Genomic DNA, 16,125 nt, shown 5'->3' on the forward strand with positions numbered 1-16,125 from the left:
TTTTTTTTTTTTTTTTTTTTTTTTTTTTTTTTTTTTTTTGTGATTTTGATGTGCCAATTAGGAGAGATGAGGGAAAGAGAAGAAGGACAAGAAAATATTTAACAAACTTCTTACGCTAAAGGCGAAAAAGCAAAGCATATTGTCCGCCAGCCGGCACGATCTGTGCGCGAAACGCGCAAATTTGCCGTGTTTCTTATGATTTTCTTTCATGCAGGTTCACAAAAAATTCATTACTTGTCGGAGACTCAATACATTATCTCTCCTTCTCTATCCTTCACTTCATCAATAACCTCCTATAAAACAGAGCAAAATCAATTGATGGGAATGCTCTATTAATCTATTATGATATTTCTACCCAATATTTATATTGATGATAACCGCCACATAGCTCTTTCCATAATAAGAAATTATAAGCCAACTCAGATTTTTTTTTTCTTCAAATTTTTTAATAATTTCATCCTTTAAAAAAAAAATCCGCCTTCAAGTATTCCAAGTCCACGACCCGTCTCTTCCCAAATCCTCACCATTACCCTTCCTCCCCTCCTCTCTCTCTCTCTCTCTCTCTCTCTCTCTCTACACCGTATGTAGTATATATATACACGTAGTTACGTACCTTGTCCGTACACGGTTGCGTATTAATATACGCTCACGCAGTCTGGAACGAAGAGCACGGAGGAGACGGCCGCCGTAGAAGCGTACGAACGAGATGGAAGAATCGAGGCTGCTGACGGAGCCGGAGATAGACGCGGCTCTGCAGCTGATCCAGCTGAGCGGCGATTCCGATAGCGGCGCCGTCGTCAGATGCAACAACGGCGGTGGCGGCGGCGGCTACGCGAAGCGCGCTAGGAGAGGAGACGAGTGCGGAGGAGAAGAAAGCGTCGGAGATACGGCGGAGATATGTTCGTCTTCCGCCTCCGCCGTGAATATCAATGTTGTTATTGGGAGGAGGGAGGATGAGAATAATCTGGACGGAGCGGAGCAGGGCTGGCTTTCGAGGAAGAGGAGGTTTCGATCCGTCGTGGAGCTCTATCGCGTGACTTCTCCGGTGATGATCAAGGCTACTAAGCGTAGCAAGAAAGCTAATAAGAAGTGAGTGGTATGAAGAAGAAGATAATCGATCTGGTGATGAGCATTTGGGATGTGGATTGAAACAATATCATATCGCATGTGTGTATAACTTGTATTTACGTTATGGATCTTGTAAATTGGTACTAAAGATTATAAATAATCGAAATAAAATCATAGTCTCTTACTGTTTATTGCATTTTAGTTCCAACATAGGCTGTCTAAAATTGAATATGAATATGAAGGCTGCGAGAGGAACCAAGGGATTCGAGAGAAGGGTTTAGATTTTGCCAAAGAAAAAAGCCGGATTCAATATAGTAAAGTAGATGGGGAATAATCTATTGCTATTCTTGGATTACAAAATGATAATATATTGAATGGAGGATATGAGAGGTAACACATGAATGCATAAACAATTTACTTAGAAAAAGTCTACAATATCGATTAGTTAAAATAACTAAGCTCAAATGTCACTTAACATCAATTGCGGTATAAAGCTCAAGCCTCCTCATGCTAGCTCGGCCTATTAATTACTCCATAATAGCCACTATTACTTTAAAGACTGGAAAGACATCCATAATAGCCATTTGTTACTCCATAATAGCCACTATTACTTTTAAGACGGGAGAGGCCTCCATAATTGCCACTCTTACTTTAAAGACTGGAGAGGCCTCCTCATGCAAGCTCTGCCTATTAGCTACTCGATAATAACCATTCTTACTTTAAAGTCTGGAGATGTGCTTTAATTACTTGTCCACCAGTGTTCCTCACAAGATCAATTTTTAAACCTTCAAATGTCTGTATAGTAATGTTTTCAACAAGATCAAATCAAACAAAACTTATGAACTTATTTTGAATTAGTAGATTCTGGTCGTGAGCTTTTGCTAGGAAGCAATCTTGAGGTATATATAACTGTCACGCATTCCCTGACATGGCAAGACTTGATAATATCATTAATCAAGTATGGTTTTATAAAAACCCATCAGGTTAAACGAAATTTGTACCAAGACAAGTGCATAAGACATTATCCGCTTGGCATTGGATTATGTGTCCACACTTAGACAAAAAACATGGCACCCACCATTCTTGATAGGATTCCATGATTCATGAGAAATACTGATGGTAGGCATTTGTACGAGTTATCTGGATCTATTTGGTTCCATTTACAGTAAAGTGATAAGCAATGCAACTAAGATATACCCTTGATTATGAATACAGTAGAACCATTTTCTCCCAAGTCCGAAGCAAGAAATTCTTCAGAGTCCTCAGAATAATGAGACTAGAAATGTGCTTAGAATCAAAAAGTTTATAAACCCAAATAGAGTACAGCTTCTACTCATCCATCAAGAAACTGCAGCAGGGCGGGGGAGAAACTGATCCAGAACAACTCCGAAACACTGATTAGTGTTCGAGGTGGAAAACGTATTCTGTCAACCGTTGCAACTTGCTGGCATCTAGCTTTTGCTCCTTTACTATTGCTTGCTTTTTCACGGTCAGCATTTGAGACGCGGGATCCAAACTCCAACCCTGTCCTAGGACATCTGCACACGGGATATGCGAAAGACTACTGTCAGCAGTTGTAAACAATTATAATTATAAGCTGGCAAAAAGGGTAAAAAAATTTCACAGCCTATGACCTCCTTGATATGACAGTGTAATTAGAAATTTAGAATTATAATTATAAGCTGGCAAAAAGGGTCAAACTTTTTCACAGCCCATGACCTCCTTGATATGACGGTGTAACTACACGAAATACAACCTTAAACCATGAGAATACCAATATTGTACTATATGAACTGGATACAGTATGGTTTGCTTCACATTTTCCAACGGACACCAGCTATTCAGCATTTAAACTAATTTATGTTCAACAAGTAACCATGAATGAAGACAATATAGTTTTTTGACATAGTGATCCAATCATCGTAACAAAATACGAGTGGTACCCATATCACAGCTCAGCAGCCTACTCTTCACCTTTTCAACTATACTTTCCTTTGAAGGCCAATAAAAGTCCAATATAGTAACAAATCATTTTGCAGAGAACAAAAGCTTGATGTCGATAGAAAAAACAAAAAAAAAACAAAAAACAAAAAAAAACAAAAAAAAGAAGAAGAAGAAGAAGAAGAAGAAGAAGAAGAAGAAGATAAGTATAGGCATTCATTGGGGTACACAGCATCCTGCCTAACAAGAAAATAAGAAAAGCTTACAATTTGTAGCATCACCAACATTCATTCCTAGGAAGAGAGCTGTATCTTGCAGACTTATTGTTGAATAAGCAGAAACTAGCAGATCGAACATCCTTTTAGTGTAAAGGTCTGCAAAATATGGAAATACATTTATGACGACCTGGGAAGTACAAATCTGAAACTGGCTGCCAATCGAACGAGTATGAAGTCAAGGATGAAGTAAATAAAAAAGCAAGCTCACAACTAGGAAAGGAGAGTCTGGCCGGTATTATGGACACTGGGTGAAAAGTTAACAGATTGCACACAAGCATGCAGTCAGAACTCATGCATATTACTCTCTTTTGGAAACAAAAGGTCTACGCTAACTAAACACTGAGATTAAAGTAGCATTTGACAAGCTTATAAAGTAAAATTTGACATCTAATTGTATACAAACTAGCTAGAAGTCTAGAACCTAGACACTGGTGCCCATTATTATAATCTATACACATACCGTATAAGCTGGAGTGGTATGAATGCAGAAAACGGCAACACCAAGTGTGCACTTCACACTTCTTTTTGTTAACCTTATCAGCTTAGAGATGAAGTAAGGTGCTTGGCCTTTGCAAGCAAATTTAAAAGACAATCAGCATTTTATGACTAAAATAAGCTCCATACTCTCCATTAGTGTGTTTCACTGTTTCCAGATTATACCAAAGCATAGAACACCATTAAACTAATTATAGATGCTATTTCAATCACGGTCTAACTCATTTAAGCTAATTTATTTATATACTCCGTAATATCAATGGTAATATGGATTCCCATATATGCTAGGATCTTGGACAATGAAGTAATCCCTAATTCTCAAACCAAGTTAATTCCTAGTAATTTTACAATATTAGCTAGCCTTCTTAATGTAAACTTATTGTCAATGGACAGAATAAAATTGCCTATTAGACAACAAATACACAAATGTGTAGGTTTAAGTGAGCATGCCTGAAAACGAGAGTACAATGTCCTGAACCTCTGGGCTCCATTCGTACTCCCGTAGAGCCTCATGAACTCCAGCATAATCCCTAGTCCATAGCTTCTGCCCAATTTTCCAAACCGCCACCAACTCCGGCCGGCCCTCCTTTATCGCGGCCGGTATCGTCTTCCACAAAAACCGAGCACTGTTACTGAAATGAACAAACAAATGCACAAAATGAAATCAGTCACGAAGTAACTAAAGTTAAACCCCAATTTAGCACAAAAAAATATAGGATTACATGTCATTGTTGTAGAGGTGGCCTAAGAGATGAATCGCGTAAGGCCATTCGTCTTGAAACGCAATGCCCTGTGCAGAATACTAGAGAGAGAAGCAGCGAACGATCAGGTGAACCAAAATTAGGTTTCCGAGTTGAGGAACAAAGGAACACAACGAAGTGAGAGTAAATACAGAAAAAATAACGGTGGTTTTTCGGAAGTTTACCTGGAGCATGAGCTCATCGTAGATTCCGGCGATCTTATCGTACGATTTGGACTTCACGGCGTCGGCGAGAAGAGAGAACTCCATGGCAGATCACTGCTCCTTCAGGCTTCAGCTTCTCCGATTCTCCGACTCGATCAACTGTCACTGGGCGTTGCCAGGTTATCTCATAAGGCGGTTCATAAGTAGAGTCAATTTGGGCCTTGAGAATTTTAACGGGCCATATAGATACAATTGGGCCAAGTAGGCGACATCGTTGGATATTATGAATCAAAATACGGAGTAATACATTTTAAAAGTTAGAATAATGTATTTTATGTGTTAAAATAATATATCTTCTGTGTTAGAATAATATACTTTATGTGTTAAAATAATGTATATTGTGTGCTAGAATAATAAAACTTATGAAGTACTTTATGGGTTAAAATAGTGTATATTATATTTTAGAATAATATACACTATGAGTTATAAAAATGTATGTTGTAAATATGCAGTGGGTCACGTGATTTTTTTTTTTTTGCATGAAATGATGTCGTTTTAGCCTGTGCTTTGTGAACCACATTCCACACAATCACTATAGTTATAAATGAGTTTTATATAATTGATCCACCAATAGAAAAAAGAAAAAAAAAAGAAAAGAAAAAGGTCAAATAGTTCACTAAACTGCACATCAAACTCCAATTATGACATCGAACTAAAAAAAATGCAATTGAATACCTGAACTAGACAAACTCATGCAATTAAATGCAAAATGACTTGTTACCTAAAATTGTGCTAACGTGACGGTTATCAATTTAAAAATATGTTTTAAAATAATAAAAAAAAAACTGTTGGACACCGACTTCGTCTCCATTGACAGGGAGACCAAGGTCCAGCCTTCTCTCCTAGCCATGGAGACTTTCATCTACTTGACCAGAGAGACAAAGACCTTGGTTCATCCTTCATCTCCTTGGCAATAGAGACGAGGACTACGAAAGCTTTCGTCTCCATGGTCGGAGACAAAGACGATTCGTCTCCGCATGTTTGTTTGTTTGTTTTTGTTTTTGTTTTTTTATAATTATTTTATTATAAATTTTATTAATTATTTTAATTAAAATTATTTTAAAAATTGATAATCACCATGTCAGCACACTTTCAAGTAATCATGTCATTTTGAATTAAATTGCATGAATTTGTATTATCGAGGGACTTGATTATAAATTTTCTAAATTTGATGACTTAATTGCAGTTTGGTGCGTAATTTAGTGGCATATTTAAACTTTATTCGAACAAAAAAAGAAAGAAGAAGCAATTGATCTCCGTAGATAGATGGCCCATTATATAATAATTGGGCCAAGTGGCTTTGGAACAGTATTTCTAAAGCCCGGCCCATTATTCATGGCATATATATGCTTCATTTTAAGTAGGGTTTACGCCGAGGGACGAGGGTTGAAGCTCAGAGCTCCCCAGAAGGTGGCCGTATCGCCAAGGTCTACTCTCTGTCTCTCTTTTTCTCCTCTTCATGTTTATATCTGTTTAATGTAATGTTAATAGCGAATCCATTTCTATCGGTGCTTGCATTCGCTTGTTGAGTTTGGATGCTTCATACTTGTAGAGATTTATCATTGGTTACACTACTAGCTCAGTGATTTAGCTCAGCTCCGATTTGTTCATGGTTGATGAAGTTTTTCTTTCTTTTTAATGGTTTTGTTTTTGTTTTGGATTTGGATTTGGATTGCAGAGTTTGAAGCAGCAGGAGAGAGATGTCGCACAGGAAGTTTGAGCACCCAAGGCATGGGTCTCTTGGATTTCTTCCCAGGAAGCGTGCTTCCCGACAGAGGGGAAAGGGTATAGATTAATTTTTTTTTTTCATATTTTGGTTTTGTGTTCATTAAGTTCTTTGAATTTACTTTATAACTATTGCATTTTGCATTAATTCAGTAACTAGATTGTGATTTAGATGTTTAAGAATTGTTTGGCAGATAAGGTTATTACCTCTGGGGAGTTTGGGAATTGCTGAATTGGCAAAATAGTATGATGAGAACATAAGAAGTGCTTTCATCTGTTATTTATGTGTGAATGAATACTCTGAGTTTGAAGGAAATTATTTTTTAGTCACATTAAGCTTACACTCTTCTGTGTGCTGCATTTTTCTGTGACAAAAATAAATATAGCTATTGTTGTTGTGATATTGTTAACACTTTCCTATTATACTGGATCTTCAGGTGTGCATGTTTGAACTGTAAATTCAGTGCTTTAGTAATCCTTGTGTTTAAACTTGTTCTGCAGTGAAGGCATTTCCTAAGGATGACGCAAGCAAGCCGTGCAGGCTGACTGCATTCTTGGGTTACAAGGCTGGCATGACTCACATTGTCAGAGAAGTTGAGAAACCAGGATCGAGTAAGTTTTAGGTTTCTCTTTGTTTAGGTTGTTGATTCTTTTGTTTAATAATGTATTTGGCATTAGCTTGCATATTTCTGGTTATAGTTTTCTATTGGTTAGCTTTTTCTATTTTGGGATATTTCTTTTTATTTTATGATTATAATGTTTTGTGGTGGTAGTGTTCTAATAGTGTTTTTGCTTTTTTGCCATAGAACTTCACAAGAAAGAGACTTGTGAGGCTGTGACCATCGTTGAAACACCTCCGATGGTAATTGTTGGAGTTGTTGGCTATGTGAAAACACCACGTGGTCTTCGATGCCTGAACACTGTTTGGGCTCAACATCTGAGTGAGGAGTTGAGAAGGAGGTTTTACAAGAACTGGTGCAAGTCCAAGAAGAAGGCATTTAGCAAGTATTCAAAGAAATACGAATCTGAAGAAGGAAAGAAGGATATCCAGGCTCAGCTAGAGAAGTTGAAGAAATATGCCTGTGTTATCCGTGTGCTGGCTCACACCCAGGTACACAATGTTTTATTTGAGAAACGGTGGATGGTGTTATAATAGTCTGTCAATCTGCCAATTGTTCATACCTTTATAAATTGATTATTTTTACTCGACTTTACCATCGTTTCATAGAGTATTAGCATTGTTTAGATGAATAATTTATCCAATTCCCTTTGTTGTGATGCAGATAAGGAAGATGAAGGGGTTGAAGCAGAAGAAGGCTCATGTGATGGAAATCCAGGTTAATGGTGGGACAATAGCACAGAAAGTTGACTTTGCATATGGTTTCTTTGAGAAGCAGGTGCCCATTGATGCTGTTTTCCAGAAGGATGAGATGATTGATATTATTGGTGTCACTAAGGGTAAGGGTTATGAAGGTGTTGTGACACGTTGGGGTGTCACTCGTCTTCCCCGTAAAACCCATAGAGGGCTTCGTAAGGTTGCTTGTATTGGTGCCTGGCATCCTGCTAGAGTTTCCTTCACAGTTGCCCGTGCTGGTCAGAATGGTTACCACCACCGTACTGAGTTGAACAAGAAGATCTATAAGCTTGGCAAAGTAGGACAAGAATCTCATACAGCTTTAACCGAGTTTGACAGGTTATTATACTACAATACAATTCACTTATTCATATTACAGATACTGCCCACTGTTTTAGGTTTGAAAACTTATTTAAATATTTCATGATACCAGGACCGAGAAGGACATCACTCCTATGGGTGGATTCCCCCACTATGGTGTGGTGAAGGATGATTACCTCTTGATCAAGGGCTGCTGTGTTGGCCCCAAGAAAAGAGTCGTGACCCTTCGCCAGTCTCTGCTCAACCAGACCTCTCGTGTTGCTCTTGAAGAGATTAAGCTCAAGTTCATCGACACTTCCTCAAAGTTTGGACACGGTCGCTTCCAGACCACACAGGAGAAGCAGAAAATCTACGGCCGCCTCAAGGCCTAAGTATGCTTTGCATGTATTACTATTCCTTAATCATTACACATCATTTTCGAGACTTGAAATTTTGTTTTGTTGCTTGCCTTTGAACAATTTCTTCGGTTAAACCGAATTGTTGTGTTAATCTATACCCAAGATATTAATTTACAGTGTTGTGCTTATCTTTGTTCCCCTTTTCAATCTGCTGACTAAGAACTGGTATCCTTGCCTCTTGTGTAACTGGAGTGAGTAGTTCATACTCCATCCAGTTCAGGGTTGAGGCATATATTAAGAGAGCTTTGGCTCTGCTGAATCAATTCGAGGGTAGGGAATGTTCACCTTTATTCCTCTCCCATGATAGCTTCATACAATTACATGATTTCCTTTTATGTCCATAAATTATATGGGTAATGCTATTTTTCTTAGTGTTTTACATTGATTTTTCTCAGGGTTGAGGCATATATTTTTGCCTCTAATTTTATAAAAATTGAAGCAATTAATGGTGTCTCAGTGTTTTACATTGATTCTATTATGAGTTAATTACTTAATTAGCTCCTTTATTAGTTAGCTTAGAGTGTCGAAGACTGTATAATTGTTACTCTTTCAAATAGGTCATTGGTTAGAACCTAGGGCTATTAACTAACTGAACATAAACGAACGTAGGTTGTTCGTGTTCGTTTGTTAAGGATTTTGAAGTGTTCATGTTCGTTTGTTAATGTTTTTAAAAATGATGTTCGTGTTCGTTTGTTAAACGTTCATTAGTGTTTGTTAACGTCAGTGAACGTATACGTTCATGAAGAGATTCATGAACATTTAATTACCAAACACCTGCACATGTTCATGAAAACAATTCGTTCGTGAACAAGATATATTCTACATTCACGAACAATAACCAAACAAACAACACAACTGTATATGTTTGTTAACATGTTTGTGAATATTATTAAATGAACACTTAACGAGCTTGTTTGCGGACACTACTAAACGAACATAAACGTGTTTGTTCGCAAACATTACTAACGAACACAAGACTTTGTTAGTGTTCTCTTAGCAAACGAGTTTACGACTGTATAGACTTTGTTTGTTTATTAATCCAACTCTAAATTTTGTTTGTTAATGTTCGTTCATTTTAATAAACGAATATAAACGAATGCTTACCGTTGAAAGCTTTGTTTGCTAACACCCCTATTCGAACCTCGGTGAAGGCGTTGACTTTCAAATAGGAGGTTACTAGTTTGAACTTTAGTGGTAGCGTTGAGTCTTTGTGTTTAAATAGATTGAGAAAGTATGTAAAAAAGATAATAGTACTCAAAATAAAATTGTTGATTAATTAGTGATGATAATTCAACAATTATATTTCTGTTTGTTAATGGGTAAATGACATTCTCTTCATCCATTGAATTATAGGAAAAAATGATACTTTTCATCTTTTATCTTAATTTGTTTGTGAAATTACATTTTTTTAAGACCTAATCCTAAAAGTACATAACAACGAAAATATCACTCTGCAGATATTTGAGATATAAAAAGTAATAAAAATTATAATTGAAGTGCAAAAAGTGTTAATTTCCTGTAATTTTCAGGCCACGTGGCTAAAATGTCGGAATCTCGGCATGTGTGTCCATCCACCCTCTATATATGTCACATTTAATCCACCATCTATATATGTCATATTTAATGCTTTAAGAGGTGACTTTTTGAACTTGGTCACCAACAATACATACCTACAACCAGATTTAGTGTATTTGCTATATCATTTTGGTGTCGTATATGAATTTCTATTTAAATTCATTTATGTTAAATACATTTCCATAAATGAAACTTTTTATGAGTATCAATTATTTTGATGAAGCAAAAGTGTTATTTTATTAAATCTTGTATTAATTTCGTTGATTCTATTATGAGTTATTAAAACATTATTACATGCTAATAAAATTTTTTAAAAATAGAGCTGAGTAATAATTTATTCTAAATCTTAATTTTTTTCTTTTTGAATACTCTAGAGTCTAGACTGTGACAAATATAACATTGTTATCAGTACTATTTATGTTTTTTTTTTTCTTTTCAAATAACGTAATTTTATTTGAATGATTTATTATAATAATTCAAGAATAACAATTTTGACATTTATAACATTACTCGATTTGAAACAAAACTTCCATAGTATTATGGAGATTACAGAGATTTTTTTTTTTATATGACAGGACATAATAGTTTTTTTTCTTTTCAAATAACCTAATTTTATTTGAATAATTCAATAATAACAATTTTGACATTTATAACATTACTCGATTTGAATCAAAACTCCCATAATATTACGGAGATTACGGAGATTTTTTTTATATGACAGGACATAATAGATTAAGCCGTTTTTTTTTTAATGTAGTCAATGCTATCATTATGTTATGTTACAAATGTTACGTGTAAAGATAACCTTTCGAGATATATTACACGTACTTTTTATGTATTAATTAATTATTAATTTTAAAATATATTTCATGAAAATACAATTAATATTCTCGTAAGAGTGCACTATTACGCTAAAGTCCAAGTTAGAGGTTTTTTATTTTTTATTATTATTTTTTTATTATTATTTTTTAAAGAGTAAAAGTCAACATTTGCAGATTGCTTGTTTTGTGCTTTAAGGTAATGAAAATATCATATGTTAGCTAATGTTTCATATAGTATTTAGGAATTTATGGAATTAAAAATTTAGCGTGAAGGATTTGATCATGTAAATTTAAGGGAGTTGTTTCATAAATGAAGACGATAAATAATCGATGGATTTGCTAACTAAAAGGTTGAGGAAGAGGCAGAAGTCCAGTGAATCGGAGGCACATGCTATGGCACACAAGCAATAATGTAGGCTACTACTGCTCGATTAGGAGTGAAGATTAAAGTTTACGATCCCAGAAGGTTGAAAAAGACATAGAGGAGTTGAGGAGCGCCATAGATCTATGAATTTCGAGTGGTTTATTAAAAAATGACTAAAAGTGGAATAACATCTATAAATTTAAAACTCATTAGAACAAAGAGGAGCTAAGAACACTGTAATCATTGTATGGTGAATAGATTGAATACTCTTATGTTTAAGGATCAAATCACGGTGGTAGGGTACTGACTCTTTGAACTGCAACAAAATAACAATCGATTTCTTGATCGATGACCATGCCACAATAATATCAAGACAAAAATAAATAAATAGATAAATACAAAAATTTGTGTAACACCGCCGCCCCTCCCTGAGATGACATTTGATTATTGAGACCAAAGACCTGACTCATTAATAAAAAGACCTGACTCATTAATAAAAAATTTGACGTATTAATCAAAGATTTTACCGGTATTCATGAGACAGACAACTGTTGTCCATAAATAAAAACAATGTTTTACGTTCAAAATAACGACAGAAGCAGTTGCAATTTCCCTCCAAAGCTGTGTTGAGAAGCTTTAAACAGAGCAAAAGAAACTCCCGCTAAAGCCATTTCTGATTTCTCCATCATCGCTCAACAATTCTGCAACCTGCAAATCGTTGAAGATCAAACGCGATGAGTTCCGGTTGGCCGCCAACCAGGAGCGAAATACTCGAGGCGTACATGTACTGGAAGCTCTACATTCCAAATCTGTACGATTTTATCTACAGTAACAACCTCAAGTCGCCGTCGCTCACCGTCGAATGGCTCCCCGGCCAGGAGATTCCGGAGGGGGAGCTTTATCGCTTCCAGAAACTGATCCTCGGAACTCGCGCGGCAGAGAATGAGCAGAACAGGCTTTTGCTGTTTCAGGTTAAGCTGCCTAACTACGATGATGAAGGCGAACCTAGATCTTCTGTTGGGAATGGGAAGGTACATAGTGAATTATATTATTCTGTGATTTTTATGCTCTTTATTGCAATTATTTTCCTTTTGTTTTGATCTGATTATGTTGTTTTGATCTGATTTGCATATATAATTAAATCAGTGTCCTTACAATCTCAATCATTTAATTTTCCCCTTTCCTTCAATTCTCACTGGCATAAATCAGTGTAAGGACAATCTGTATGAGATACAAATTTCTTCTGTGTAAGATTGATCAGTACTTATTTGCATGGAGACACTGTAATTTTGTTTTGAAACTTCAGAAACATATACTCTGTACTTATCTTCAACTTCAAATGCAAACATTTATAGTAGTTTTGCTTTGAGACTTCATTTTCCTTTAGTATCTTTTCTTGCCTAATTTACAAATTTATAGCTATTTCAGGTAATGGCCCTATCCATGTAACAATAAATAATTCTGTTGCAGATAAAAAGAGTGCAGCAAATAAATCATGATGGGGTAGTTAACCGGGCTCGTTACATGCCACAAAACCCTAGTATTATTGCTACCAAGACAGGCAGTACTGAGGTTTTCATTTTTGATTGTGCCAAACATCCATCAAATCCTCTCGGAAAGGGTGTTTGCAAGCCTGATTTGAGGTTAACTGGTCACAAAGATAAAGGGCATGCCTTGTCCTGGAGTCCATTTGAGCAGGGTCATTTGTTAAGTGGCTCAGAGGATGGTAAAGTTTGCTTGTGGGATGTTAATGCCACTCCGAAGGATAAGAAACTTAACTCTATGCGTATATTTGATGTATGTATCAGAATTAACTACATAAGAACTACTATGCATCATGTGTTTTATGAAGTTACTTTAACTTGCCCACAAAAGCCGAAATCCCTCACACAAAGGGCCCACACCCATGCTATTGTGGAGGGGTAATCACCGTGACTCAGTGGCCCATTAGGATGGTGCCAACAAAGAGCCACCCCCACAAGATGGTGGACTCCCACGGTGCAACTGTTAGGGCTCAATCCTGCATCCTTCCCCACAAGAAGTTCCTTTTATTTGCATAATCATTATGTATTTCTCATTTTTGAGAGAGATGTTCCATTAATGCACTTTAATAAACAATCATTAAGATAACATAATGTTGGAAGTTTCCTCATAGACAGTGTGAGTAATCCCCAACTTCATATAACATTTAAGTTTCTCATATTGTTTTTTATGTTGATAAATAGCTCTTTTGATGATGTTCTAATAGATTGATCAGCATGGAAGTGTTGAGGATGTAGCTTGGCATACAACGGAGAAGAATTTATTTGGTTCAGTTGGAGAAGATAAACGTGTATGTATATGGGATATACGCACTCCAATGGTTGGGCTTTATAATGGTGGTGCTCATACTGCTAAGGTGAGTACTTGAGTACAGAAATGGAGTCACACATGTTTAGAGGATGGTATCTTTCATTGAGATCTTTACAAGCATATGCATTTGTGTGCATTCTATTTCAACTGAGTACATTGTAGAAGTACTATATTTGGAGTACATTAGGGAACTTGTTTGTTCACCTGTGGATAATATTTCCTTTGCTTTTCAGTGGGAAACATATATTTTCTGTGTATTTATCTGTATTTGTGTGATAAGTAGGTAAAAGAAGATTCTGAGTTTGAACCATCTGCATAGTCCATTTGGTTGCACAGGTTTGGAAGTGCAAGCCTATTGTCTAGTAGCCTGTAAACGAAATTAAATTTTCACTTTATGTTCTGTAACTTTTATTACTATATTAGTTGATTTATGTTACTTTCCTAAGATTATTTCTTTGTTATTAATACAGGTTAACTCCCTGGCATTTAATCCTATTAGTGGATGGGTTATAGCAACTGGATCTTCTGATAGGAAAGTCATATTGTTTGATCTGCGCATGCTTTCTTCTGCCCACCGTCTCCATACCTTGAAATGGCAAGCCCAGTATGTAATTGTTTATCGATGGTGTTAGGACATAATTATTTTCTCTTTCTTTCTGTAAATGCAAACAAGTATTAAAGGCTTTTCTGAACCTTGTGACAGGGAGGAGGTTGCCCATGTTAGGTGGAATCACAAGCATGAGAATATTTTGGCTTCAAGTTGTACTGGCAGGAAGCTTGTTGTTTGGGATCTTAACAGGTATTTCTTCACTACTGTTACATGGTGCATAGCTATATCTGTGGAGAATTCAAGATCTGAATGCATTGTTACACTACTTTTTTTGTTAACAGCAGTCTTTACTAATTGCACATCCTAATTATAGCATTGAACTATAATATGTGGTCTGTCAGAGGGTAAAATTTGAATTATTCCAATGCAGGTTTGGTTTTCTGTTTATATGTTAATGTTCATTAGATAAATGAAATCATGCATTCATGCATCATGCCCACAAGTTCTATTTGGGAATATGAGAGAGATTAGAGAGACACTCAAAGAAGGAAATTTGCTAAATTATACCATGGACCAGGGTCTACCTTGCATTGTAGATCCTGGTCCAACTGTATCTACAACCGGTAGTTGACCATTTATGTACCTGTAGTTGATTATTTCTGTACCTGTAACTATCATATTATATGTTATTAAGTTATTTGTTTACATGTAACTGTATGTACAAAATGTGTTAACTGGGGGTACAGAATTTTTGTATCTGGATACACAATACAATATGAACCTGGTGGCCTGGTGCATGATATAACAATTGAGGAAATTTTGGATGGGTAGACTCTGGATCATTTCCTGAAGCGGCCAACTTGATTTCCCCTGGCCATATTTTTTACCTGTCCCCAAATTCAAAGATAGATATACAGATGCAAGAAGAAAACAGACTCACTCTTTTGGCTTTCTTGGCATCCAGGATTGGCCGTGCACAAACTCCTGAGGACGCTGAAGAAGGACCCCCGGAGTTGCTCTTTCTTCACGGTGGCCACTTGGATAGTATTACAGACTTCTCATGGAACCCAAGCTGCGAATGGGCTGTAGCCAGTGTAGCTGTGGACAAGAACCTACAAATATGGGAGATGAAAGAACGCATTTATGAAGATTGAAGATGATTTGATTTGCCATTCCATTCCAAAAGCCTCCACAGCAAATGGATCCCCATAGCTTCCTTCAATTCTTCTTCCAACTTCTGATCTATATGTGGTACGGTTTATCTTTAATTTGCTTCCCAAAGTATTGTTTTTCTGGTGTATATATGTTACTATGGATTGGGCTGAGACATTCTTCTTTTGACTCCTATGCATGCATTGTCTAACAGTTACCAACTATTTTCTTTGCTCAAATGCATATGTGCACATAAATTATAAATAGCTAGGTTGTGTTGTTCAGCCTTCTATTCATGTTCAATCCACAAGTTCTCATTGTGCTAGCTGATGATGATGGCTGTTGGCTCTTGGGTTGGTAAGCCTGACTCTTCGAGTGTCTCTAATATTTGATCACAGTGCAAGGATATTCATCGATGACCTAGAAATAATAAAAATAATGAGATTGAAGTCACTAGAGCAACTATAATAGTAATTTTTTTTAAAAGAGTTTTTAGAAAAAAACATGACTTATATGGAGGAGAGGGAGGGATGAGAGAGAAGAGTTGTGGTCTTTCGGCAAGGAGGGTTTTTAGTGGGGCTTGCCATAAGAGAGAAAAGAAAAAAAGAGGCGATGATCGTGCGTGGGCAGCATAGATCGCACCCAGCCGCGTCAAGAGCTCTATGTGTTTTTTTTTTTTTTTGGTTGCGTTAGACCTGTATTTTTAATTTTTTTTTTCCTTTTTTATTCTTCATTCTCTTCTCTCCTAATTGGCATCTCAAATACCA

General features: G+C 36.3%; 3 protein-coding genes across 3 annotated transcripts; 2 read left to right on the forward strand and 1 right to left on the reverse strand.

The window, feature by feature from the left end:
• Positions 1 to 2,168: 2,168 nt before the first annotated feature.
• Positions 2,169 to 4,854, reverse strand: LOC116019276 (COP9 signalosome complex subunit 8). Its single transcript, XM_031259431.1, has 5 exons — positions 4,708 to 4,854; positions 4,505 to 4,584; positions 4,233 to 4,414; positions 3,276 to 3,383; positions 2,169 to 2,606 (listed from the first exon to the last, which is right to left on the reverse strand). Exons 1-5 carry the CDS (start codon positions 4,789 to 4,791, stop codon positions 2,467 to 2,469), a joined length of 594 nt encoding a protein of 197 aa, XP_031115291.1. The 5' UTR covers positions 4,792 to 4,854; the 3' UTR covers positions 2,169 to 2,466.
• Positions 4,855 to 6,093: 1,239 nt separating this feature from the next.
• LOC116031671 (60S ribosomal protein L3-like) lies at positions 6,094 to 8,672 on the forward strand. Its single transcript, XM_031273937.1, has 6 exons — positions 6,094 to 6,173; positions 6,425 to 6,531; positions 6,973 to 7,083; positions 7,278 to 7,582; positions 7,755 to 8,164; positions 8,259 to 8,672. The coding sequence occupies exons 2-6, from the start codon at positions 6,447 to 6,449 to the stop codon at positions 8,515 to 8,517; spliced, it is 1,170 nt and encodes a 389-aa protein (XP_031129797.1). The 5' UTR covers positions 6,094 to 6,173; positions 6,425 to 6,446; the 3' UTR covers positions 8,518 to 8,672.
• A 3,366-nt stretch (positions 8,673 to 12,038) lies between these two features.
• On the forward strand, positions 12,039 to 15,485 carry LOC116030907 (WD-40 repeat-containing protein MSI1-like). Its single transcript, XM_031273279.1, has 6 exons — positions 12,039 to 12,335; positions 12,775 to 13,101; positions 13,553 to 13,702; positions 14,127 to 14,260; positions 14,360 to 14,455; positions 15,171 to 15,485. Exons 1-6 carry the CDS (start codon positions 12,039 to 12,041, stop codon positions 15,358 to 15,360), a joined length of 1,194 nt encoding a protein of 397 aa, XP_031129139.1. The 3' UTR covers positions 15,361 to 15,485.
• Positions 15,486 to 16,125: the final 640 nt, after the last annotated feature.

The sequence above is a fragment of the Ipomoea triloba genome, chromosome 1 (genome assembly GCF_003576645.1).
Source record: "Ipomoea triloba cultivar NCNSP0323 chromosome 1, ASM357664v1".
In the NCBI taxonomy this organism is placed as follows: Eukaryota; Viridiplantae; Streptophyta; class Magnoliopsida; order Solanales; family Convolvulaceae; genus Ipomoea; species Ipomoea triloba.

Bases quoted from the DNA above. Each gene is read 5' to 3' on its own strand.
- LOC116019276 (XM_031259431.1), bottom strand. From the start codon at position 4,791: ATGGAGTTCTCTCTTCTCGCCGACGCCGTGAAGTCCAAATCGTACGAT. The intron at 3,384-4,232 runs GCATGCTCACTT...CATATTTTGCAG, and splicing joins CATTGTACTCTCGTTTTCAG to ACCTTTACACTAAAAGGATG. The intron at 2,607-3,275 runs GTAAGCTTTTCT...TCCCGTGTGCAG, and splicing joins TGTTGGTGATGCTACAAATT to ATGTCCTAGGACAGGGTTGG.
- LOC116031671 (XM_031273937.1), top strand. From the start codon at position 6,447: ATGTCGCACAGGAAGTTTGAGCACCCAAGGCATGGGTCTCTTGGATTT. The intron at 7,583-7,754 runs GTACACAATGTT...GTTGTGATGCAG, and splicing joins GTGTGCTGGCTCACACCCAG to ATAAGGAAGATGAAGGGGTT. The intron at 8,165-8,258 runs GTTATTATACTA...TCATGATACCAG, and splicing joins GCTTTAACCGAGTTTGACAG to GACCGAGAAGGACATCACTC.
- LOC116030907 (XM_031273279.1), top strand. From the start codon at position 12,039: ATGAGTTCCGGTTGGCCGCCAACCAGGAGCGAAATACTCGAGGCGTAC. The intron at 13,703-14,126 runs GTGAGTACTTGA...TTATTAATACAG, and splicing joins GTGGTGCTCATACTGCTAAG to GTTAACTCCCTGGCATTTAA. The intron at 14,456-15,170 runs GTATTTCTTCAC...CTTGGCATCCAG, and splicing joins GTTGTTTGGGATCTTAACAG to GATTGGCCGTGCACAAACTC.